Source organism: Phragmites australis, chromosome 11 (genome assembly GCF_958298935.1).
Source record: "Phragmites australis chromosome 11, lpPhrAust1.1, whole genome shotgun sequence".
Taxonomy (NCBI): Eukaryota; Viridiplantae; Streptophyta; class Magnoliopsida; order Poales; family Poaceae; genus Phragmites; species Phragmites australis.
The window spans coordinates 8,995,952-9,022,484 of record NC_084931.1 but is presented as its reverse complement, the minus strand read 5'-3'; the positions used below and the strand labels follow the sequence as shown (position 1 = coordinate 9,022,484).

General features: G+C 42.5%; 2 protein-coding genes across 11 annotated transcripts; one reads left to right on the top strand and one right to left on the bottom strand.

The window, feature by feature from the left end:
* Positions 1-2,185: 2,185 nt before the first annotated feature.
* On the bottom strand, positions 2,186-10,603 carry LOC133884639 (plant cysteine oxidase 5-like). Of its 10 annotated transcripts, none has more exons than XM_062324119.1 (7): positions 10,432-10,596; positions 10,231-10,327; positions 6,091-6,316; positions 4,664-4,854; positions 4,388-4,535; positions 2,679-2,879; positions 2,186-2,580 (listed from the first exon to the last, which is right to left on the bottom strand). In XM_062324119.1, exons 3-7 carry the CDS (start codon positions 6,188-6,190, stop codon positions 2,456-2,458), a joined length of 765 nt encoding a protein of 254 aa, XP_062180103.1. In that variant the 5' UTR covers positions 6,191-6,316; positions 10,231-10,327; positions 10,432-10,596; the 3' UTR covers positions 2,186-2,455. The 10 variants fall into 10 exon arrangements, with proteins under 10 accessions (XP_062180103.1, XP_062180105.1, XP_062180104.1 ...); XM_062324121.1 differs by having other exon boundaries at positions 6,091-6,312; XM_062324120.1 differs by lacking the exon at positions 10,231-10,327.
* Positions 10,604-17,448: 6,845 nt separating this feature from the next.
* LOC133884479 (E3 ubiquitin-protein ligase SINAT5-like) lies at positions 17,449-23,561 on the top strand. The gene is made up of 3 exons (XM_062323909.1): positions 17,449-17,927; positions 22,464-22,850; positions 22,988-23,561. Exons 1-3 carry the CDS (start codon positions 17,625-17,627, stop codon positions 23,345-23,347), a joined length of 1,050 nt encoding a protein of 349 aa, XP_062179893.1. The 5' UTR covers positions 17,449-17,624; the 3' UTR covers positions 23,348-23,561.
* The last annotated feature ends 2,972 nt before the right edge of the window (positions 23,562-26,533 follow it).

The window sequence follows — 26,533 nt, the reverse complement described above, 5'->3', positions numbered from 1 at the left end:
ATGTATGGAGTACTGTAATAGTATTAGAGGATATTGTAATAGTATTATAGGGAATAAATATTTAAAGTATTTGCTGAAAATGGTCTAAACTCTATTAGGTCACAGCCGCTGTCACTGAAGTGGGAGGTGAGTCCTTATGAAATCAATCACTACCGAGTGAGCATCTAATAGTTAGTAAAGTACATCTTACCTCTCAATAGTCCAAGCAACTATTTAGGGTGTATTTGGTTTATGGGATGGCATAGATGGGAGATGATTATCTCAGTTTCCAAGGTGTTTTGGTTGGATAGATAGAGTGGATGGGGTGACCAGATACGAGTGAAAAGAGCCGGACCGAGCCATCCAGGTTCTGCTCGTTCGTGCTTGTGTGTGTTGTGTGTTCATGTTTTTTATTTAACACTCGATTTTATCTAAGAGTAAAAGAGTGATTCAAAAATTCTAAATATTTTCATGAGCAAACTAGAGCTTACTAGCAACCCATTTTAATTTGTTTGGTCTAAAAATCATAAGCTAATATTTAATTAAAATTCTCCAAAAAAACCTACTTTTATAACTTCTAGCAATTTTTAATGGCTCAAATAAATTCTCAAAAATCTGGAACAATTCACTAATATTCTTCTTATATGATGTACTAATTTATAAAAATATTTTCAACCCTAGGTTATTTGGTAAAAAAATAAATTCCTTTGCAACGCTCTATGCATATGTATTTTTATCATTTTATGTGATATTCTTTTTTTAATTCATTTTGAAGTCAAACATGTACAGATTCATCTAAATGTTACATAATCAAGGGTATGTTCAACAAAAGATCATTATAAAAAAACTCAGCTCATACAATCCATCCAATCAAATAGAAAATTAAATCATCATATCCATTCTAATCACATCAATCAAACAAAAAACTGACTCATCCCATCCATTCAAACTAAACAAAAAATTTAATCATCTTATTAAAAAACAGAAATGACCCTATTCCATCCAACCGCACCTTCTAATCAAATGCACCCTTAATTCCGTATTGATTATAGAAAAAAGAATCATGTTATTGGGTGGGGGGTTCCCTTTTATTTGGTTCCAGATTTTGGTTACTAGTGATATTTCACATAGCTTGCTAGAAAAAATGACACGTGTGTTCACTCGTCAGTTGCCACATGAAACCCAAATCTCTTTCTCTGATGTAGTTACCGCAATACTTGTAGAAACTTTCTCTGACAAACATGTCTGTGATACAGTTCCCTCTTTCCTCCAAGGAATTGAAAATTTATTAAAAAGTGCTCTAGAACAAGAACAATAAGGCTCTCTCTAAAAAATAAAGAACAAGAAGGTTGCCTCTGGCATTACAGGAGTCCGAAGTTCAGAATATCACGATGAGCAGTGATGAACAAGGAGGCAAGTAGTCCTAGCGGCCAACGAGGGCGATTGCACTGAGACGGTAAGGTCGACCATGAAAAGGCTAGGGGAGTTGCTGCGCGAGGTGGAGTCGTGAAGGGACGGCTTGCGGATGCGATGGTGGTTACGGCAACAGCTGATAATGGGGAAGGTGTTTAGGGACAGGATATCCATTCTACTAAGAAGATTGGTCTCAAAATCCATAAAAGTTATCCAAATCACCCCTCCCCCTACCCCTCGCCATTATTCAAAAACATCATATAAGTCAGCAAACGAAAATGAGACGGGCCAAATTGAAAAAGAAAAGGTGACTTTAGAGTTGTATATGGATTTTGCCCTTGCCGCTTTGGGTCATGAAAACTTGTCGCATGTACAAAAATTTTCCATCTTTGACTATATTATAATTGATTGGGCTCTATAAATATATAATAGTAGAAATTATTGTCAAATTTATGCTTTAAAGCTATCTAAAAGGATACTCCCTCTAGCAGATCCTTAATATTGTTTTGGATATGATATAGTCTTCATTATGTAGCTTTGACCACTATATTCTATTAGGATATATTTATAAAATATAATGGATTTATGATGCTTTGAAAGTATTTTGTAAAACAAATCTACACATGATTTTCATGTACCTAAACTAAATATTTTAGAAGTCATTGATGGTCAAAGTTTCATTAATTTGATCGGAACCATATCCAAAACGACTGGAGGGAGTAATTCTTTGTGACCGGAACGGATATAATATAGACAATCACTAGTACTGCAGCTGTAACACTTACACGATGAGTGACAAAATGATACCCCCACACCAAATTCTTTCTGAAATCACCATCAGGTGGAAACCTTGTTCCATTTGATGTACCAACTACAACATGACAAGTGCTATGATAAACTATGCTCGGAAGTATGTACTCCATGGTCTTCATCTGATAGAGACGCACAACTACGTCAGAAAAGCTCCAGCGGTGGGCACAGAATTAAAATGGTGATCAAACCATGAACGTTCATTCCTGTTCTGTAGAATTGACGGTTCGTGGACTACATGCTCCAAACCAAATTATCTCCTTATAACAGGGCCTTTATACAGACCTCTCGTGACAACAAATCCCTCAGGGGGCTGATGATCCTCCAACTCCTCCAACCAGACTACTTCTGAGCTATCAATTTCACTGGGCAAATCAACTGGCAGGTGAATTTTTAAAGATAACAAGTTAGGAAAGTCAGGATTAGCATAACGAACAAGAAGTTTAGAAGTAAAAGGTTTCAAGAGCTCCATGTACCAGGTGGTTCCTTCACTAGGGATTTACGGAAGTATGAACAGTGCCGCCCCTCCTCAGCAGAATATGGTGGAGAAAGGATGTCAAAGAGAGCACATGGTGTGATTGCTCTGAAAGTGTGGATGTTACCACCTCTATTAGGGTAAAGAATGGTTGTCTCTGGTGCAGACATTTCACAATCTCTGACAAGCTTTGCTGGTCTTACTGCAAGTTGCGACGGGTCAAGGCATTACATCATGGAGTCACTAGATGCAAAGATTTTTTTTAATAAGAACATTTGCATGATTAGACAAATAATCTATAGAAGAGTGTGCTAAATAGCCGTAGCTTGAACTCATCTAACATTAATCTAAGCAAAAGCAGAAAATACAACTTTTCGTACAACAGAAGTCCTCCGTTTTTCCTATCCCTACATTTTATAATTCCTGCTTCTCTTATGATAGGTGTCCACTGATGTGGGTTCATAGTTCTTGAGGCGTCGTCTAAGCGTCACCAAGGTGACAAGGCGCTCCGGCAGGCCTGGGCGTCGCCTATGCCTTGCCAAAAAGCAGAGAGAGAGAGAGAGAGAGAGAGAGAGAGAGGCAAGGAAGAGTGGGAGGGGAACCAGCTAGCAAGGCCACAGCAGCTGCCGCCTCCCCCGCCCCCGTCGGCTCCGGTGCTGGTGGCTGGCACAACACTTCCTCTGGGCAGCTGCGGTGACCGATCTGAAAATGGTGGCGGCGGCGGTCGATCTGAGGGGAAGTGCAGCAAGGAGCAGGGGAGCAACAGGGGAAAGGAGTGGCTGGCTGGTGGGGAGAAAAAGATAGGGAAGCGAGCAACGGTGCTGCTGATAGAGAGAGACGAAGAGCAAGCGGCAGCACTTGAAAGCGATACAGAGAGCATCGAGAGATGAGGGTTCAGAGCGAGTAGATGAGGGAAGGGATATGGTGGGCTGGCCCAGCCCAGTCACTTCTCCTTTTACTTTTTCATTCCTCCTCCCCCTACTGCTGTTCTGCTGCTTTTAGTTGGTATGGCGTCATCTTGCCTCGCCTCGCCTTACAAGCACCTAGGCGTTGGAAGGGGGTGGGTCGCCATGCCTCACCTTACCACCTTAAGAACTATGTGTGGGTTTGTACCTTTCCATCAAACCTCATTTTACTTTTCCTTTCAGAAGTCCAATGCTTTCTTCTCCACTCTAATATCCTTCCATTCCTACGTTTTTCCTATCCCTACGTTTAATAATTCCTGCCTCTCCTATGATAGGTGTTCAAAGAGGTGGGCTTGTACCTTTCCATCAAAAAAAAATGATGTGGGTTTGTACCATTGTGCTTCACTTGACACAAAGAAATTTTTGCATTATAACCTCCTAACATTGTTCTGCTTGACTTCTGTTTGCGGCACATCTTAGCATTGCTTAATCATCGAATCAGCAAAGCAATCAGTGACCATTAGGGATGTGCAAGAAACAATTGATTGTGAAGTAATCATTTGTTGGGTTTTAGAAACAATTAATCTGGTTCAAACTACTAATTTATGTCCTTTTCATTGTTTTCTTAAAAAAAATATTATTTTTGTACATCCATTAAATTTTTTTTTTTTAGCGAGAAACAAAGAATACTAGAATAGACATTGAGGCATACTAAATATCATCCCTTAAAGAATTAGTCAAATAGATTATGATTATGGAGAATGGTGCATTGCAGAAAGACATCAATTCAAATGTCAGACCTCACCTTGTAATTGGTCAACTGGATCAGCTATATCAATCCAATCATAAGATTCGGCATGCACTTTTCCATAAAGAAGCTTGCTCAGTACAGTCATCCCAGGATGGTTGTGAAGTGGAATGACTGAACACGGTGGCATACAAAATATACCCATCTGCGTAGATTATAAATTCAGTACTTGCCGAGTGCAATGAGCACCACAGAGAAGACATACCATATACCGACTGAAAGCCGCAGATAATTAAAGTAAAATATTCAGTAAGAATGAATAAGAGATCTTACAGAGTACGAATGAATAAGAGATCTTACAGAGAAACTTTTGCATTCATGGATGTGCAAATATTTGATCGGAGGAGCGAACTGGTTAGCCCCATTTCGTCCTCGTCTCGCGTTTGGTTGATGTGAAGAACTATTCCAACTGCGTGCAATTTGTGCTTCATTATCTAGACCGACATCTAAAGGTCTTATCCCATCTGGCGAAAAGAAATAGAATTGATCTTTAGGTCTGCTGATGCTCTTATTTCATAATCAGATAGAATTTTTTTTACTCTATTTTAGCACTGGAGTAAACTCTAGACAAACAATGTCACATTGTAATTCAGACCACACATGAGAAACATCTAGTTCCTCAATCCTGATTTGGACAAACATGACCAGTAAAGAAGGCAATAACCAAGATATTATTTTTTCAGGGAATGCAGCAGGAGAAAACCCTGCTGTTAATAATAGCATATATGAAATATATAGGAAAGAAGTACAAAGTTATTTACAATGGAAAACTATGAAACTAACTGAGCTACAAAGTAATGTCAGCACGAAATTTTATCAAAATACTAAGCAATCCTAGAAAAACAGGAAGTATTTTTCCAACTATGTCCATTTGGAGGCATGCCTTCAAAAATATGCACCCAACACCAATGTAACTAAATATGGCAGGACTCAAGTTCTGTTGTGTTCTCAGCTATCTCCAGCAGTTTGGAGCAACTCCAACAAAATTAGCAAAGTAGCAACGAGCCAACGAGGATGGACCAGTCAATAAACAAATCAATTCCGTCACACTCTATTGCAGGCCAAGAAATACTCTTCCTAGTTATTTCAATCCAGCACACTGCTTTCTACATGCAATTCTGTGATGTCTGTATTTCAGTGTTGGCAGCAACTCTTCATAGCAGTAATGAACACAACTAAGGAAGTAGCGGATAGCTTGTTCTTACAACAAAATTATGCACGGCCTGCAGAAAATCCATCCTCAACTTCCAAAGGTGTGTTATTGGCTATAGCAGGTTCATGCCCTCCAGTTCAATGACTTCAGCATGCTTCCCAACTATGCCTGCCAGCCTATCCCCACACTGTCAGCATCTAACTTATTTTGTCCCCAACTTATCTTTTATCCCTTAGCTAACCCACCTAAACACACTCCATACCTTAAGAAGTTGCTCAGATAAATCACATAATCAGAGTACAAAACTGAGGTGAGTAATAACAGCTGCATTGACTTTTAACATTATATTGCAATAGAACTGTTGCACAGAAGAGTGCTGGATATAGAATATTAAATGCAAAACAGTAAAAAAACAAAACAAGGAGATGTAGTTTCAGAACAAACATTAAAGTAAAGATACAGTAGTTCAGTATGAAGAAATACAATAGTTGACAATGGTAAAATCACAACCACTTATTATATTATACAAAATAAAAATTTGACTCACCTAACAATGCACGGATTCTCTCAAGTGCCTCTTCAGATATGGGCCCATTTGGAGAAAATGATACTTTACAAGCATTAGAGAGGTTCTTTATTTTTGGCATCTTGCAATTTACTGTATTATTGAGAAGATACCAATTGTCAAACTTCTTAAAGCTCTGCTCAACTGAAAGACTGCTCAATCGATCCACAGATGTTTTGGATCAAAGGTTCTCTATCCTTGCGCCTACCTAAGCAAGAAGAGTATAGTTTCATGACATCATCCATGAGCACTCTCCTCAAATCAAGGTGTTGTCAAAAAAGGAGAGGAACATTAATGGTACTAATACAGCTATTTCTAGATTTAATGAATTGATTGATATAGAGTAAAGCATATCTGGCTTTTAAAATAGTATACCATGTGCAGAATTCATATTAAATCGGATGAGGTTTGAATACACTGCGAATATTTCAGCAATTGCACGGCAAGATCTAGTTAGTAACTAAATTATACTGTGAAGCTTTCTTAGTGGAAGCTGTTATGCATTCAAGTCTGCACGTGAAGTCCCAAGAGGCAAGGGTTGTCATAACCTAGACTCAAAACAAAATAAATGTCAACTCTAAAGGGACTTTTAAGGCAGAGAGAGACTAAGAGCGTCTCCAACAATACATGTCAGCTAGCTATAGTCCGCATCAGATTTTTGTCAAGGTGGAGGAGAGGCAAAGAAGAGAGAGAAAAGCTACCACTTAATCTATAGATAGACTATAAGGCATGAGGGATTAAATACAAGACAAAAGGTACATGGTGATTGGTTGAGAGAGAACATTGGTGGATGGAGTAATTAAAACTTTAATTGTGCTATAGACCAACCATTAGAGAGGTAAGCTTTTGCACTAACTATAGATGATGTGGAAGAAATAATAGATAACAACTAGCTACGCTGTTGTGGCACGAAAAAGAGCCCTAAACAGAACACGGCGAGAGTCCTTCTCACTAGAGTGAGAAGGGTTCAAAGGGCTCAAGCTTAGAGATGAACTGAGAGCCTAGGGGGAGAAAGAAGTTAGAAGAGAGCTATGTGACTGAGTCGAGAGAGGGGTCCCCCCAGCCCGCCCCTTGAGGACCTATTTTATAGAGAGAAGAGGCAGAGAAAATTATCAACCTACCCCTGAGATTATATTATAATCATGTGCATATAAGGGTATTTTTGGGTATTTCAACCTTTTACATATGAGATAGTAACTGAGATATTATGATTGTTATAGTAATACCGCCGTACATCGTCTAAATATCTCAAGGCTAGGGTGTTCCCCAATAGCAACCCCCTCATCTGCCAGTTCCGAGGTTCTGAGAGACTCGTTGTTCGGAGGCCCGTTCGGAGGTCTTGATGCGGAGCGGCCTCGCCATTCGGAGGCCCCGCTACGGAGCGGACTCACTGTTCGGAGGCCTGTTGGGGGGGGGGGGGCCGTTGTGGAGCGGCCTCGTTGTTTGGAGGCCCGTTCGGGGGCTCCATTGTAGAGCTATCTCGCCGTTCAAAGGGCCTCGTTCGGAGGCCCTATTCAATAGCGACCGAGGCCGAAGGAGCCCCGTTCGGAGGCCCCGCTGCGGAGCTTTCGAGTACCTCCCGTGCGAAGGTGGATACTCCATGCATGGTTAGTGTGGCAGCAAGTAGGTGCGAATAATAAATATATCGACAGTGTTAGCTTCAACTGTAGCCATGGTGTGATGACTGCTATTCCTACCACGAAAGTGTGGTGACTTTTTTACTATCATACGGCCATAAAAGTGAACATATCGTACGCCACTGGCCAACGTACACGCATGTCCAAGACCCATGTCGTGTTAGGCGATTTGACCGCACCGCAGCTTGCATGACCCGACACCAGCATCATTGCTTATTATACGCGTGTCATGCTCACCAAACGCGCTACCAGCCAGCCTGCAACCAGCGATGCACCGGTGGCAACATTGAGGCGACCAGCTACACTACTTTATCCGTTAAGCAAAAAGCTAAAAGAGTGGCTAGCTATTCACATGCGTAGCGGTACAATATAAATGAAAAGGAGTAAATAAAGCTCAACGCAACGCCATGTCACAATAAATGAAAAGGGTCTCTAGGTGCATGCACGAGGCGATCCACGCATGCGACCCTGAAAACGCGCTGTTGTATGGCGGTCGTACCAAGGCTTTGGACCATGCCGGGTACCATATTAAATAAAAACACTCTAATCTTTAGAATGCTAGGACTAGCCACGATGCTAGGACGAACAACAAGCCAACCAGCTAAAAGCAGTGAATAAACAAGGGGCCAATCCATCCGATGCACAATGGATTGATAGTTGTACATGATTTACCATGCGCATGGGGGCCCACATCGAATTTTACCTTCGCTCTGGCCATCGCACGAACTAGCCTTCGCTCGAGGGCTGGACGTACATGGGGGGCCCTCGTGCCCGTTGCCACGCGCTGGACCAACCCCCCAGGGCGGAGAGGGGCCGGTAAACAATTCCGACATGTCCCCTATCGCGATGGCAACCTTCGTGCTGGGCGTGGCTCACTACGTGCCATGCTCGCTGTCGGCGCATGCGACATTGCGCCGGTGAGCCGCATGCTCAAAGCAATGCAACATGGTGAGCTCATGCATGGAGCAGCATGGCGGTGACTCCCTCGCGCCTGCGAAGGCGTTGAACCCCCATTCTCCCCTCTCATGGTGAGTTCCCGACTCCATTTTCACATAGGCTGTAGTGTCCATCCCCACGGACGACACCATCTATTAGGGCACGAAAAAGAGCCTCAAACAAGGCAGCAAGAGTCCTTCTCACCGGAGTGAGAATGGCTCAAGCTTGGAGATGAACTGAGAACCTAGGGGTATGGAAGAAGCTGGAAGAGCGTTTTGTGACTGAGTCCAGAGAGGGATTCCCCTGCCGGCCTCTTAAGGGCCTATTTTATAGAGAGAAGGGGCATGAGAAATTACCATCCTGCCCCTAAGATTATGTTACAATCATGTGCATATAAGGTATTTTTGGGTCTTTCATCTCTTTATATGTGAGGTGGTAACTGAGATATTATAATCGCTATAGTAATTCTGCCGTACGTTGTTGGAGACGCTCTAACAAGATGAAGGGACGGAGATTTGCTTTTTTATCATTTGATGCCCTGCTTCAACTTTGGAGAACCTACCAACAAAGCTAGCGCAATTCAGCACATGATTTATGTTCAGCACATTCGGCCCAGAAGATGGCTAATTATGCAAAATGCTAATCTAAGCTCCCCTGGCAACAAAATGTAATCAATATAGCATGTAAACACAATAAATGCGGGCTACCTCAACATGCAAAAAGGCAAAAGTTTTTGAGTGGGTCCTCTGAAAGAGAAGCATGTCACCAAATTGCAGAAAAAAATCACTATGCCCTCCCCCTCCCCTTGAGTTCACCGCTTGATCAGTTCGAGCTTAGAGTAGGATGACCATTGACTCTTCAAACTTCACTCACAACTTGAATGCATACATCTATAATGCCACGGAGCAAAGAGCATTGCCTCAAAACTTGAGACAGCTGTAAGAAATGAGCTCTACTAAGCCTTAGTGTTTTTTCTTGGAGATTGTGTCATTCTTGTAAATTTTACTATACATGTAGTCAGTTCTAGACCTATTCATTTCCTTCATTGGAACAAAACCACCATAGAAACAGACACACATGCAGCAGCACCAACGAGCAACTACTTTCTCCTTTTAAGCTTCCTCTTGTCCATCTACATGACCCGATGCTATGCAAACATGTAGAAAATTTTGCAACGAAAAAATTGATGGACGATTCAAAATAGTACATGTGCAAATTCAAATCCTAATCAGAAACAGAATCAGTTCTGTTAATTTGCTGCACTGAAATAACGTGAGTATAAACCAAATGAAATACAATGGATCTCTGTGCATGATTTAAAGCTGCACAACGATATGTCACTGTTGTTAGTACTAGCGCGTGTGTTTGAGATACTCATCCTAGACATTGTTCCAGATTCTTTGAGTAGATTGGATTCTTAACAAAAAGCAGTATACATGACACATGGTACCATAGCACCCAATCAATCAAATTTGCTCAAATAACTGCTAACAGGATCTTCTAGGTTTTTTCAGGAAATCAACACAAGAGAGCGATTTTGATCCCGTACCTCCGGTCAGGGATTGAAGGAAGCCACGGACGGAGAGAGAGGAAGGCCGGAGCCCGACGTCGACCTCCCCCTCAACCGCCGTTCCCCTTTGCCGCCGCTAAAGAGAAGGTCAGTCTAGGGTTCCGGGTGCCCGACTTCGCGAGACAGGAAGGGAAGGGAGGAGCAGGACGAGGAGGACGACGACGAGGGCGGTGGAGGTACCGGGTGGCTGGTCGTCGCCGGCGAAGGGCGGCGCGGCACCGTGGAAGTTCGACCGGTCGGTCGCTTTCAGAGAGAAGGCCACGGGAGAAAGGGGAAAAAGGGGCCACCACGGCCGGTGAACGAATTGCTGCGTTCGGTCCGTACGGTGATTGGTTGCCCGACAAATATATCCTTTAGGGCTTGTTTGAGTGTTAGGGTATAATTCCCCGTGGAAATAAATAAAAGCCAGAACAGATTTTTTTTTTTTTTGACAAATCGTACCCCTATGGAAATTACATGCGTGTCTTTGAGAAAAACGAGGGGTGAAAAACCCTGCCATTCACGTCTTTTCGAAAAAAACCCTGCCATTCAAGAAATAAAAAACAAATGTAGAAAACATAAACAAGCTAGAAAATTTAGAGAAGAAAAAGAGATGCGCTATAGCAATTTCATCCGTCTCTAATCTAGACTGTAGGGAATCACTTGAATTAGTTGGAGATGAAGGGCCGCCTCAGGATTGGAGACGAAGGGCGTGCTTGGAACTAGCAGAGAAGAGCTCGATTTGGGTGTGGGGGATGTCAATCTAGGTGGGGAGCAGTCCAATCTGGCAAAGGTTTGAAGTGAGGAGGTTGATCTGGAGCCAGCGCAGGTCCATCGTCGAGAAGGGAGCAAGCATTGGAGGTCCATCGATTCCACCGCTAGGTGTCGATCTCCACCTTCACTGCCTTGGCCTTGATTTCTGCCGCTCGAGTTTCGAAGCCAATCTTATTGAGGCCACGCGGAGCAGAGATGCGTAGTCACAACCGAATAGGATATGCGCGGAGCAGAGATGTGCAGCCACAACTGAATCGAAGCAGAGATGCACATGGTCGTGGAGGAGATACTTGCGACGAGGCCACACGTCAAGGTGAAGATGACGGCTGCGGCGTAGCAACTCGTGAGATCGGAGCAAGCAAAGGCGGCAACGATGGCGAGGTGTCGCAAGAGCAGAGCAAGGGGTGACAACGACGAGGTTCTTCTACCACGAGTCAGGTGGTATTTTTTTATTTCCCCGTTATTCCACGGGTTTCGACATGGTATAAGCCGCGGAATTTTTGGCCCGTCTAACACCCAAATGGTCACCGAGGTTTGGCAGGGGAGCAAACCCACGGGCTGCGTTAGCCTAGGGAATGGGTCGGGATCCTTACGAGGATTGGGGCATCCTATCAAGCCCTTAACAAGCCCTTAGCAGATACGTATAATGTTATATAAAAAATGTGTTTGATTGTATGTATTATTTTAGTCTAGTTTAAATGTACGTCTATAAATTGGCTTGGTACATGCATTCAGTTTGGTTCTGTAGATGCAAATGTACGTCCATAAACTGGTATGGCAGATGCGACAACCATGTTTGATTGTCTGTATGTATTATTTCAGTCTAGTTTGACGGATGTAAATATATGTTCATAAACTGACCTGATAGATGTATTCAATCTAGTTCGACGGATACAAATGTACGTTCAAAAACTAATCTTTCTATATCTGCCAGGCCAGTTTATGGATGCACATTTGCATCCGCCAAACTAGACTGAAATAATACATACAAGCGACTGCATTGGTCAGTATCACAAAATCACCTTCATGAGTAACCATTCAGAATCTCATCTCTTACATCCACTCGTGCAACCTCAGATTTAATCAATCAAACAGAATTTCAACTCACCTAGTTCATACAGATATAACCAATCAAACACTCTTCTTTTTAACTAATATAACTCTGTTAAGTTTATTTCTCCTTAGCCTGCGTATATGCTTCAAGCAAACAACATTACATGTGGACAACTAATCACATTGATGGGTCGGTTCGCACGTTTTTCATACCGGATTGTTCAGCGTGTTCAGAACTTGCATCCCATGAACGTATTGGCTGAAAACGGACTAAACTTTGAAAAACTTGCAAATGAGTTTTTTTATTAATATTTTTCATGGAATTTTTTTAATTAACTTTAGCCAGCATAGAGCCTTGGGTTCAAAATATAGTATTTTGGGGTAATCTTTTTGCACGAAGCGAGAACTAAATTTAAGTAGCGTGCTATGTATATGTGGATCCGGAATAGTTTTTGGATGCAGGGTGTTATCCTCCACAATAGCTCCCTCTATTCACTACAAATGTTTAGTCACAACACGGTAACCATCGTGATTGACAAAACAAAGTCTCTTGGGAACCACCTACAAATTTAGGAACCAAAAAAAGTGTGTTTCTACGGTTTCCTACTCCAGGGTAAGATCGAGGAGGGACAAGTTAGTGTCCATTATTGTATTACATTCTTTTATAATTATAAGATCAAAGCAAACAACTATTTTATTATTATTTAAAATTTTAATAGTGTTTTAAATAATCCCTATTGCAAGATACTTTTAGAACTTAATATTTTGGCCACGCCATGGTTTGTGGTTTAGCGAAAAAAAATGTTGTCACTTCACACACTGCTGGATGGATATTGCTTGCCACGCTAATCAGCGAGGACCCCTGCCTCACGCTAGCTCGTAAGTAGAGAAACTCATGCGCAATCCCCTTTTCTTCATCCCGGCCATGAAGGCACGAAAAGCCCACCATGGTTGTCTTGCCTTGTCGACCCACCCAACTTTGAACTACGATTTTGAAGAACATTCAATTGAAATTTCGATTGAAGGAAATAACTTTGAAGTCAAGTAAAATGTAACTTTGAACATGTCAGAATTTGGAAAATTCAACATCGAATCAAATTACCTTATTTTTCTCCTTTAGTGTGTGCTACGGTTTCCCATGGGAGTGAGGTGGCGGTAACGAGGGCGATGAGACACAGGTGTGGAAGAGAGGTGGAGAGAGCATCACCAGTGCATGGTGGAGGTATGAGGAGAGAGCGGCTGAGGAAGGGGGCCACTAGATGGGGGAGGGGAATAGGGAGTTCTTGCAGGACTAAAATAAGGGAGATGGTTTATTAGATACGTCTGATTCTAGATGGAAAAATTGTGTCTTACAAACGAGTGGTGTGAGCTCAGGCACGACCCGACTAGTTGTGTAGTGACGGCCCGGTGCACCTACCATCGGGTCGTGCCGTGTCTGGGTAGTGCCTACAACGTCGTTCCTCGGGCCGGCCCAGTAGGCACATCCCAGTTGTCCATCTTTATATCTGAGAAACCACACCTAGACCAAATCATATAGTGATGACTCTGTAGATATTCTATGGCATCTGGAGCAGCTTCATAAATCTGTTTCATGTGCCACTTGAACCTATCCTTAGTGTTACTCCTTACAACTGGATACAAGTGCTGGGTGAAGATAGAACCCTGATATCTCTTCATGAAATTTTCATAGAGATGTCTCATACATTCTCTATGCTCAGCTTTAGGGAAGAAAGCACCCATAGCTTTTTCCAACCCTTTACAAGCATCAGTGAATACAACCAAATCTATAGGAGTACCTACAGCTCTATGTAACTGTTGCATGAACCACAACCAGTTATCATCTGTCTCAGAGTAAAAAATAGCATAAGCCACATAATACAACCAATTGTGGTCATCTATAGAAGTAGCTGAGGCCAACTATCCAATATATTTGCCCTGCAAGCTAATTGAATCTACTGCTATGTATGGTCTACAACCTGTCAAGAATCCATCTACACAGGGTTTTAGAGTCACAAATATCCTCTTGAAACACATATTCTTACCAATCTTCTGTAGCTCGATTTCCACAATTGAACCCGGGGATTTCTTCTTAATCTTTGCTCTCTAGTTGAATAGCAGCTGGAAGCTCTCTTCATAATTTCCATGAATCTTGTCAAGTGCAAGCTTCATCCCTGCCCAAACCTTGGAATACTTCAACTTGATCATATATTGTTCCTTCAGTTTCTCTTGTGCATCATTTGGACCTTTATGTGGGTTCTTCTTGATCTAGTCTCCAAGTCTATCTGCAACCCACTCTTGAGTGGCTATCTTCCCTTCATTCAGGTTGGTGGTTGAACAATTGTGTTCAAATGGGAGAACCTTTATCTGCAAAGGTAAAAAAGGAATTATTATCACACAATCATTATTAGACTGAAATAAACCGCAATTTATTGTGCGGCCATCTTGGAGCCTAGAAGCATGAATGAGTCATAGACACCCCTTATGTGAGCAACTAGCAATGAATCTAGCGATATCTGTCTTCAAATTAGCAAACTCAAATCCTCTTGTAATGGCATAGGGCTTAATTACTTTTCTGAATGTTATGATGTCAAGGAATAAAGCACCCTCTGCAATGGCAGGATTGTCTATATCATGCAGGACATTAAGTTCCTCTGGGTCTACATTAGTGATCTCTGCCTCAGGAGGCACCCCTTGGCGGTAGATTGAGCAGGCTTAGAAGGTTGTGTAATGTCTGTTGGCTCAGAGGGTTGTGTATTGCCTGTTGGCTCAGAAGGTTGTGCATGTGGTATATGAACATACAAGTACTCATCATCTATACCAACATACTCCTCTGCATTGCCAAAGAGATCAGGCACTGAACATTTGCTTCTTCAACTGTAGGTCCTCTAGAATCTGCCAATTTAGATGCAGATGCTCTCTGGCCTGTCTGAGGTGGTGCAGTGGGATGACATGTTTCACTAGGTGCTACTTCAGATGGCAACACACTCACAGTAGGTACTTCAGGTGTCACAACACATAGATGTTGCAATACATTAAGCTCACATACCTCAACCACTGCACTATCAAACACTCCTACAACAACCTGAGCACACATATCTGGTTTGTACATTTCAAAGAAATCTACCATCTGACTGTCATCTACTAGCATGATGTCCTCACCCAACCACCTGTCATGGAACCACAAATAAGCTGTCTAGTTCGTGCCCCATTTCAACTCGGTGCATAAGCTATTCATCGGTGAATCTAGTGAAAAGCCATCTACCTCCATAACCCATTTCACAGTCCTACCCTTGTTATAAGCTTTCCTACCATCTGAGTCTCTAGTCACAAAACCTTCAACCTTAAGCTCTAGCGTAAACCAGTTCCTACTGAAAAAGGGGATCAAATCGAGTCAAACTTACTCGAATCCGGATCAACATCTACTAAATCCAGCCAATCCACATCCATTTTGGGGTGGAGGGAGGGGGATGGATGTTACCTCGGCTCGGAGTGGCCCTTCTCCTCCAGCGGCAGCGCAGGGGGCTAGAGATGGGGTCGATGACGAGCATCTTCCTGGACCTCATGTGCCCTCCACCTCCATCACTGGTAATGAGCTTCAATCGTCCAATCGCCTCCGCCACCGCCGTCAGGCACCAGAGTAGTGGGTTAGGGTTTGTCGTGCACGAGAGCAATGACAGCGCGAGCTAGTCGGGTTGAACCGAGGACTCGTATAAGCCACGGCAAGGGAAAATTGTCCCATACGAAAATACAGTAGCTTGCAAGTGGGCCCAAATGAGCCAGACACGTACATAATGGTATGGTTTAAATTCGTACGGAATTGTAATGTTATGGCTCCAATTTTCGACTATGTAGTGACATGTTTTAAAACCGAAGAATTTATAATGGCATAGATTTAAAGATGCTTCACATTTATCATGTAATAATATCTTTCTGACTAAGAATCACAACTAGTAGCTACGGAGATAGTGCTTCATGTATATCTAGCTATGGCTTGATGATCTATATGTTCATACGTAGTTTCTCACCACTTTTGTAATTAATTAATTCATTGCCTATGCAAATGTTCATGTATATAATTAATCTATTGAATAAAGTAATTACACCTGACTAAGTTTTTATGTTGATCCTTGTGGATATAATAACCTTGGAATACTCCATGCGAAAGCCTACATATGACCCATGCACTTATGGTAGTAATATTATGTGAGCGTCAATAGCTTGCTTCGCTTGCCTCAATGCCTTCATGCATGACGTGCTCTGCAAGTGTGTCGGCCTCTTCATCGAGGTCACCGCCACCGTGCACTTGCTCACTAAGCTCTAGGCCGAGGCCTCAGTTGCCTCCTCCATGCTCTCTTCTAGCTTCTAGAGTTTCTCCACCAAGGTCTCCCCCTACTCCGTCCATCCATGCTCCCAACCTCCGAGAAGTACTCCTCCAACCTCCCCACCCTCGCATATGGCGTCCTTAAGTGCGCCAACAACATCGTCGATGATCTCCTCGCCCATATCGACACCTCCAACCCAGGTCCGCGTTGTAGCAGTGTGTCGCCTTGCTTTGCGCTTGCTGACTCACCGGAGACAGAAAGAAGACAATCATAGTTGAGACCGTGGGAAGGAAGAAGAAAAAGGCAAAACCATTCAATGCTTTATGTTTCAAAGAATTAGTATGATCATGGTGTCAAAAAAAAGCACACCGACTAGTATCAGAGATGGAGAAGGCACACTCCTTAGGTGTCAAAAACTAAAATTTGCGTCCTATAAGGGACAACACACGTCCTGTAGATGGTATCGTCGCTGTCTTCGTGTTTTCTAAGGGAAACTAACTTTTTTTCCACCTTACCAGATGGTGTGTTCCTAAATACATCATACCAGATTTCCTCTTCCAGATACCACATGGGCCCATCGAATTCCACTGAGTCGTGCTGATCTGACTTCCACCGCATAGCAGCCAAGGCCGACCTCCCTCCCTACCGTGCTCTGCTTGCCGCGCCCCCGTCACCTCCCCACTCGGCCTCGCTGGCCTGGTTGCTGCACAGTGGAGGCTGGACCAGCACGGTGCAATGGAGTCCAATGGGTCTAGTGATATCTGGGTGAGAAAATTTGGTAATATGATATTTAAAAATGCACCATCCCATAAGTGGCAAAAGAAATAAGTTAATTCCCTGTTTCCCATAGCCAAACAAACAAACGGCGTGTGGTGAGGTGAGCAGGCAGGGAATCGGATCCTCTGACTTCACCGACAGGTGAAGTTAGTGACTTCAAACATCTATAGATCATTGGATCGTGAATAAATGGACCAGATGCACTGCTACAATATTTATCTACTCACAATTTACTGTTTCCTCGTGACTTTATACCTAAAGTCAGTGGATCCGGATCCTTAGTATCCCTGAAGTCAGGATCCGGACCAGGCAGAGCGCCCGCGGCCACCGCGTCGTCGTCTCCCTCCTCCCCAGCCCGACACCCAAACGAACCCAAAGCACCGCGGCCGCGCGGACCCCAAATCCCAGCGCACGCGAGCGCGACACGCCGGGGGGCGCGCACGGCACGGCGCGGGGCGGCGGGTCACCATGGACATGGACAGCGTGGAGTGCCTCTCCCTCCCCGACGCCTCCATGGACGTGGATGACGTCGACGGCGGCCACCACCCTCACCCCCACCACCTCGGCCTCCCGCTCCACCCCGCCCACCTCGGCGCCTCTGGTGGTGGGGCTGGCGCGGGCCGCGCTTACCCGAAGGTGAATGCCGGGACCGGCGCCGGCGCGGCGGGGGCGGTGGGTACGGCGGGAGCGGGCGGGCCCCCGGCGACCAGCGTGCACGAGCTGCTCGAGTGCCCCGTCTGCACCAACTCCATGTTCCCGCCCATCCACCAGGTGGGTTCCTCCGTCCTTGCCTCGCTCCCCGTCCTTCATTTCGTGGGTGGTTCGTCTGAGCGCTTCGATCTGGGATGGGATTGCGTCCGGATTTGGGCCTGAGATGGGATCCGGTGGATGCGGATTTGGGGATTTCGGCAGGTAAAGGCGGTATCTTTATGACAGCTTTCGGAGGCATCTGATTCAATTGACTCGTTCCAGGCGGATTTGCTGTGGTCGGAATTGGGGATTTTGCTCCCTGTTTCACTGGGTGATTCAGAGTTGAATTAGGTGCATTTGGATTCGTGAACCGTAAAATCACATGCGAATTGGGGCTGTTTTTAGGCTTCCGTGACCATTTGGTTCCTGTTCCATGAGATTCGAAATGAATCCTGTGTTCTGCTTTGGATCTGAAATCTGGATGTGATAGGGTATGGAATCTCTCCTCGTCAGCGGATTTATTTAGATTTTTTGGGGATGATTTATTAGGTTTATTGCTTTTCCTAGCTTTGAAATAGTGGGAAGAAAATGTTGACTTGCTTATTTATTAGCTTCTTTGTGCTCATCCTGTGTCTTGTCAGTTATAGTTGACGCTGGTAATTGCTTAAGCCTATGTGTGTGACATTGGTAATTTTGTAGTCTAGCATGTAAATGTGATACTGCAGAACTAATTGGATTCGATGGCTTGATTGTCATTGATTGACTCCAGAATTTTGAGAACATAGAATGTTTATTTTGATGGAGCAGAATAGGGATTGGAAGACAACAGCATTATTTTTGTCTCTTAGAATGCAAATGACATGCTAATTTGTTTAAGCATGCTTGATTCTCTCAGTTTAGTTTTGGGATGACCTTGCCGTTGAGTTCTATTTAGCGATCTTATTCGTTACTGTACTCAGTCTCAATTCTATAATATACTTGATTGGTTAGCTAATCTGCAAAACCATTGAGTTCTATTTAGCGATCTTATTCGTTACTGTACTCAGTCTCAATTCTATAATATACTTGATTGGTTAGCTAATCTGCAAATTATTTTGGATAAAGTGGCCATTTTATTTTTGTAGCCCCTATTCCATTCTTTCTCGTTAACCCCGCGGATTTAGTAATCAAGAAATAACAGCTGAGAGAAATAGAGGGAGGGAAGTTACTTTTTCTTTTTTGTAAACTTTCTGAGACTGATTCTTTCCATTATCCACGATTTTGGATTTTTGGCACTGAATTCATCTTCTTAAATGAGACAGCTTACGAAACAAATTATTTAAGGCAGCTTGATCTAACATGTTTCCTTTTTGATCCATTCGATCATTACTCTTCATAAATGAGGCACATGGAGAGCTGCAGCTCCCACATACTGTCTTAACTTTTTAGGGTCTACCATTGAAGAATATTTTAAAAAAAAAAGAAATAGGAGAAGCTAGATGTACATTTGAAACTCTGTTATTTGCTAAATTTAGATAACCGTCAATACATAAGTTTATGTTTCGACCTCAATAGCTTCCTTGCATAACCGTTGTTTGGAGTAGCTATTGTTTTAGTATGCGTTGGAATTAGCATGCAATTTTAGGTAGGGGATATTTCCTCCTTTTTTTAGAAATAAATAAATAAATAAAATGGGTATTTGATGTTCGTGGTTGTTTGTGCTTATGCTGGATGGGCCTGCATCTAAATCAGAGAGATGGTTCTTAGAGACTCCAAAAACAGTCTCAACTTTGTGAATTCGAATCCAAATTGGAACATGAATGAACGCCATATTTGAAATTCGAAAATGAAATTTGAATTGAGATGGTTTACATTAAAATAGACACGATGATGCCCATCTCTATGAAGTCAGATTTTAGTTGAATCAGTTTGTAGATACTGTTTTGCCTGTGTCTAATTGTTTAAAGAGTAATTGATACGAGCACCAGCAGCTGGCTCTAGTATATTATAATGATAAAAGTTATACAATTAAAAAATATCAATATAAGGAGAAAGATACTTCCATTGCATTGAAGGAACTGTGCATACATGACTTGATTTTACATGCTCTGAAGCAAACAAACATTCATATTTCGAAATTGACATATGTATACCAAATAATTACTGATTAGGTACTCATTCTTCCTATAACATACATTCTAAAAAGAGAAATAAAATCCTGGTTCACTATGGACCATATGCCCACATAATCTCCTTTTGAAGCTTTCTTTCAGGCATTTTTTCTTTTGCTACGTACCCTCACTGCTGCAAACAAGTTCCCAATGAGCTGATTATTCATTTTTATATCATACTGCATATTTAAAAATAAGCACAGCATTTGTTCAGAGATGTCCCTCTGTGTAATATCTAACTGTAGCGAACAGATTAAAAAATGGGACTTTAGCAAAGTACGGATATATCAATGTGAGTTTTTTTTTTATATCAATCTGAGTTAACATATATGGAATCCCATACCTGAAACAACAATGAACAGTAGAAATGATAGTACCTTGGTGAAAAGAAAACGGGTACGTGTCAGCTCTGAATAATAGGAAACCAGCATTTCCTAGGACAGTAGAAGGACAAATTCAAAACTCTAATAAAATTCTGACTAGCATTACAAGGAGGTCATTCTTGCAGTAAACATTATTTGCAGAAGAACTTTACCTGGAAGTTTCAGGGTACCTCTCAACATTCTCTGTTAAGTCCAAATCTAACGAATATTACAGGGATTAGCTGATGTGGATCCTGTGTAATTCTGCTTTTGAATGGTGCATCCTTGTTTCCCGATTGTACAACCAACTGAACTGAACCCAAATCAACCGCATATCTGCACAATCAGCAACTGTAAAAGTCTGAAATCAATGAATCTAGTATCCTCCAACTATCATATAAGTTTAATCATGCAAAGAAAGTTCCAATTTGCTGCATGGGACATGGATCGAGCACCTGGTGTGCACAGTAATATGACATAATACAATTCAATTGCAATTCCAAAGGAGAAATCAACTGAGACGGTAATTTCCACTTGGAAGTTGAAGAAGATGGCTTGGTCAAGATGCGTCAGGGAGGAGAAAACCTAAAAATTGCCCCGGTGCCTGCGCGACGACCGACGAGGAACATAAAAGGAGGTGCGGGAGACATATCCTGGATTGCATCGGAGAGCAATGATGCTCGATGCCAGTTTGCAGCTCACTCCGCACTACCACAGGGCTAGATGGGCTTGGCGGGGTGAGGACAGATTGGCAATGGTGACCTGAAAAAAGCTGCAGAGGAGATGCTTGTGCTTCTATGAGGTCGTCGATGCTGTTGTGAAGCCGGCAGCCAAAACCTCAGGTGGAGCATTGCGGTTTGGCGGTGCCGTGAGATCTAGGAGTAGTAGTTTTGGCCGGAGTAATGGTCCTGTTGGAGCAAATCTTGTCTTTTCCCCAACAGAGTACGGCGAGAGTCTCTTCTAACGAGGAAGCTCAAGCTTAGGGACAGCAGTGAGCTGAGAGGAGAGAGCGAGAGAAGGGGTGTGCCTCTGTGTAATGGGAAAAGACCTCTGGGGGTCTCAAGAACATGCGGGATTATCCAGGTTTAGGTCTCCCTCAGGATAACAGCCCTACATCCTGTGTCTTCTTATATGGTTTTGATGAACTGGTTACAGAGAGTACTCGTATCTAATGATTGGAGAAAAATCCTTCCAGGGGTCCCCGTCTATCTACCCCTATGGGGCCTATTTATAGAGAGAAGAAGTGGGGGAGATTACCACCCGGCCCCTTAAGATATTATGGTCTCTACAGTAATGCTACATTATATCATCTAAATATCTCAAGGTTGGAGCGTTCCCCCAACAGGTGCAATGAGATAGGAGCGGGGGATATTAGGGATATTTGTGGCCAAATCGTAACTGCCTCCAACAAAATGAAATGAATATCAGAAGATAATCTTGATTGTTTTGAAAAGTTAATCTGTTTCAACGGAAATAATTTTGATTATCCGCATCTTTCGGTGGGGGGCTAGGCTGGCACGTCAAATTATAGACGGCATTAGGAGCCGTCTCTAACGACCATCTCTATGACATTGTGCACATATGGATGTTGGTCTAATGCACACGGTTTTATGGTCCGTCTCTTTCTATCGTCTCAAGAGGCCTGTTTTGCCATAGTGAATGGATGAATTCACTAGTAGTAAGGACAATCGAAAAATGTGGAATTGTTCTTGTTCAGGCTGAGTGCCAATGAGATAGGCGGGCAACGGGCACCTACTGTCTAATTGCCCCCTAGGCAGGCTGAGCGGTGATTAAGTGCCCACAGGCAGCTACCTTTTAGAACATTGATTCTGTTACTGTAATCTGTGCTGTTTATTTCAGGACAACCCACACTTGTTTTACGGTGAGTGCCAGCTGTTCTTTGAATTGTGGAATCACCTCAATTCAGAAAACATTCTTTTTATTTCGTAGTGCTAGACTAGAAGTATATATGATCACCAACAGACAACAAATGAGAATAGTTCAATTTTGTGGTGATAAAAAGATCATTCATCAACTGTAACCTTTCAGTAGCATAGTTTTGTAATTTGATTGTTGACACCTATTTGTTCTGTTTTTGTTTACAGTGCCAAAATGGACATACATTATGTTCGACATGCAAGGCCAGAGTTCACAACCGGTGCCCTACATGCAGACAAGAGCTTGGTGATATCAGGTGCTTGGCACTGGAAAAAGTAGCTGAGTCACTCGAGCTTCCCTGTAAGTACTGCTCTTTAGGTTGCCCAGAGATCTTCCCATACTACAGCAAGATAAAGCATGAGGCACAGTGCAGCTTCAGGCCGTATAACTGCCCCTATGCTGGCTCTGAATGTGCTGTGGCTGGTGATATTCCATTCCTTGTTGCACATTTGAGGGATGATCACAAAGTTGACATGCACAGCGGCTGCACATTCAATCATAGATACGTCAAATCCAACCCGCGAGAGGTTGAAAACGCCACGTGGATGCTAACAGTAAGTCTTATACTAGCTCTTAGTATTTATTCTCAGATATCTATCTGCTCTTGCACTTCTTGTGGTCCATGGTTTAAGTCAATATTTATTTTTAGTTACAAATTAGTCTAATTGATTTGATGTTTTTTCTGGATCAGGTATTTCATTGTTTTGGGCAGTACTTCTGCCTGCATTTTGAGGCCTTCCAGCTTGGAATGGCACCGGTTTACATGGCTTTCCTCCGTTTCATGGGGGATGAGAATGAAGCGAGGAACTATACATATAGCCTCGAGGTTGGCGGTAACGGGAGGAAAATGGTATGGGAAGGAACTCCTAGAAGCATCCGTGATAGCCACCGCAAGGTCCGAGACAGCCATGACGGCCTCATCATTCAGAGGAACATGGCACTGTTCTTCTCTGGCGGCGATAGGAAGGAGCTGAAGCTGAGGGTGACTGGCCGGATCTGGAAGGAGCAGACCAACCCGGATGGGGCCTGCATACCGAACCTTTGCAGCTGAGCAAAGGCGACGGTTGAAAAAAAGGTTGTGCTATTTGGCTGGCTTGTTGTTTTTCCATTGCCATGTTGTTGTGCGTTTTACTGTAGTCCGTCACTGTTGCAGCGTTGTACCTTAAGAAAATTTTAGGGGTGTAAAATGTTGCTGTAAAGTAATTGTGTATAACGAATCCAAGAAATCATACAAGTTGGCAAATAAAATGTCTGTCTTACGTTCCTCCATTGTTTGAAGCAGTTTTTTAGGAGGACATGCTGCACAGTTTTGCAAGAAGAGCTCCATGTTCGGTTGATAGACAAAGATTTAAGGGTTTCTAAATTTACCCAAAAATTTACCTGATTCATCAAATGGTGGCAAAGAAAATTGATGGCTGAATTAAGATAAACTTTTCCCTATGGTATTTTGTCATACTTTCCAGTGACGCGTGGGAGCCAGTCGAAAGAACATTTTTTCTTCTTCTGAAAACTCTTGTGTCTGGGAACTGGACATCGAATCTATCGTGATCTCTGTGCAGATCAAAAGTGAAGCCAAGCCAGTCCCTCTGCATATGGCAGAAACAGTGATACAGAATTGGATCACTTTCTGCAACCGCTACAAGATCCCGTGGCGCTGGTAGGTAATTTTGACTGTGGGCAGTAAGGCAGTACCAACTTCTGCACCTTGTTGCAATTCATGCCAAAACAAGGATACTATTGTCTACCCTGCTGCATGACGTAATGGTTTAGCTTCGTTTGTCAGTGACAGGCTACTGGCAGACATGCACACTTGGAGGACCTTGTTGTTTTCCTCTCGGGGAATCAATCTGCTGTTGGATCCGTTGGACCGACGTCAGGAACTCAGGATATCAAGTATCCCAAGTTTCAAATATGTTTTCGGTTTTCATACATTGGGCTACAGCTGTTGATCTCCTATAAGGTTTATTTATTACATAACCTTGGTGCATATTTGTAGTTTTCTCTCTTTTATCTTTGTTTATTTCATTCCTATCATGAAATACCATTTTAGAAAATAATTTTATTGATATTTTTTCTTATTTATAATAGTACCTCGTTTCACCTAAGTCGGTCGAGTTTTTTTTCTTATGTCTTGATTTTTTTAAAAAGGGAAGCTTTATTAACTCTAATAGTAATTTTAAGATGATACAACACATAAGAGTTCATCCTCAGTTTCTGCATATAAATGCACTCAGCCAATCTAATAAAACAAAGAAAAGAGAAACAACAGTAAATCAAGGGAGAACATGTCTCCAAAATTCAATTATGGTGGCAGGCTTCCAAGTGAAGATTAGATTGTCATCCAAATCAGATATAGAGCTCTTTAACCACTCGCTCCAAGTGTGCACATCCAATTATAACTGACTGTCGTTGCAGCACCAACCAAGTTCGACAAGTGCTCGTGTTGGCCCATGAGAGTTGTCAGGTGAATATCAAGAATTTTTTGACTAGGTAGTACTGTTGTGACACACTTACCGGCAATCATGAAAACATGTAAGCTTACGGTCAATGGTAGTTCGCCCGTAGGGTTTTGATTCCTAGTGGGGTTTCTCCAATCCTCGAGCATAGAGGGATTCTCAGGGCAGTAGGCAAGCCTAGCGGTGGCACTGGATGCAGGGGCGGGGATGCCACCGGCCATGAGTGACGGAGGACTGCTGCTTGAGAAAGGTTGAGCTGGGTGACTACGATGCCGCTTAGCACGGGGACAGTTTGTGGGCATGGATCCAGTGACAGGGAGCTGTTAGAGACGGGAGGAGGGATCCAACTAATGACCGATGCACAGTTTGCATTAAAGGTAGAAAAAATGTGGTGCCACACGTCAACTGTGAAATTGTTTGTTTTCAGTCGCCTGTTAACTAGAGCCTTAAATTAATTAAGAGTGTCTTGGTACGAAATTTGAATTTGGACAATGGTAATGCATTGCTGCACTAATACTTTTGAGTGGATGACCGCAAACTCTAGCACCTGAAAAGGCAAAGGTGCAGACTATTGAAGGAGAAAGACGTGGCAGGACCAAGCACACGATACCTACTGTGAGCAGGTGGAGCTTGGAGGTAATAGAATTATATGACATAGAAGGATATAAAATCAGGTAGCACGGTTTATCAAACTAAACAATATATGTGCATCTAACACTACCTCAGAACAGTTTATTATAAATAGATTTTAAACTCTATCATAAATAGTTATAGATTTTGTCTTTGCAAAAGTGTCTACGATATCAATCTTGTTACAGACGGTTTTAAAACCGTCTGCAATAAACTTACACATAGATATATTTTCTAGATAATTGTCAATACGTAGTAAGAGTCGCATACGATATTTGTTTAAACTTATATGTGAGTACTAAGGGTAACATACGGGTTTTTTTTTTCAAACATGTCTGTGTTAATTGTCACAGGGAATGGATTTTATAAAAAGTCATTTGTGCCTCCCTTTTCCCCTATAAACAAATTTGCTTCCTAGATGCGCTAATTGCCACATATGGATGGATTTTATAAAAAATTATCTATGTCTCCCTTTCCCAGTAAACAAATTTGCTTCCTAGCTATGTAGCTAGAAAGTAAATTTGCTTATAGGGAGAAAGGGTCACACAAATACACACTTTATGATTACCAAATTAAATATATTGACATATTATTCAGAACATCGATCACACATTATTCATAACACATAGCACAATCATTTATATATCACAGATGTTAAGAATATCATATAGATGCAAGTCACACATTGTTAAGAATACATAAATCTGTCTAGATATATATCATTGGTTGATCGATGTTGTATTCCAAAAGGATGAAATGATTGGTATCATGTCAACGCAGTCTTCCAAAAAGGCGAAAAATATTTGACAAACTTGAGTCAATCGACGCCGTCTTTCAAAAAGATGAGATGATAGGCATCATCTCAACCTTCTGTGTTTTAGCACAATGTCAATCCAAGCATTATGTTCAATTAGCAGCTTGTAGTTATCCAGATCTGGCTACACCTTAACTATCTCATGCATAAGCTAGAACCAGACTGTGTTGCTATCAAACCATGAGCCATGGTTCAACAAGAAATAGGCATTCAAGTATGGCTTGCAGTTAACAAAAGTGTCTCTATTCTGATAAACAATAATAAAGAAATTTTCATCTAGTAGAACATAATAGAGAACGCGATTGATGGCATATACAGGGTCGATAGAGGGGCCCTT

Excerpts from the sequence above, each read along its gene's own strand:
- LOC133884639 (XM_062324119.1), bottom strand. The coding sequence starts at position 6,190 with ATGCCAAAAATAAAGAACCTCTCTAATGCTTGTAAAGTATCATTTTCT. Across the intron at positions 4,855-6,090 it reads GAGAATCCGTGCATTGTTAG|ATGGGATAAGACCTTTAGAT; the intron begins GTGAGTCAAATT and ends TCTTTTCGCCAG. Across the intron at positions 2,581-2,678 it reads CCTAGTGAAGGAACCACCTG|TTGATTTGCCCAGTGAAATT; the intron begins GTACATGGAGCT and ends TTCACCTGCCAG.
- LOC133884479 (XM_062323909.1), top strand. The coding sequence starts at position 17,625 with ATGGACATGGACAGCGTGGAGTGCCTCTCCCTCCCCGACGCCTCCATG. Across the intron at positions 17,928-22,463 it reads TGTTCCCGCCCATCCACCAG|TGCCAAAATGGACATACATT; the intron begins GTGGGTTCCTCC and ends TTTTGTTTACAG. Across the intron at positions 22,851-22,987 it reads ACGCCACGTGGATGCTAACA|GTATTTCATTGTTTTGGGCA; the intron begins GTAAGTCTTATA and ends TTTCTGGATCAG.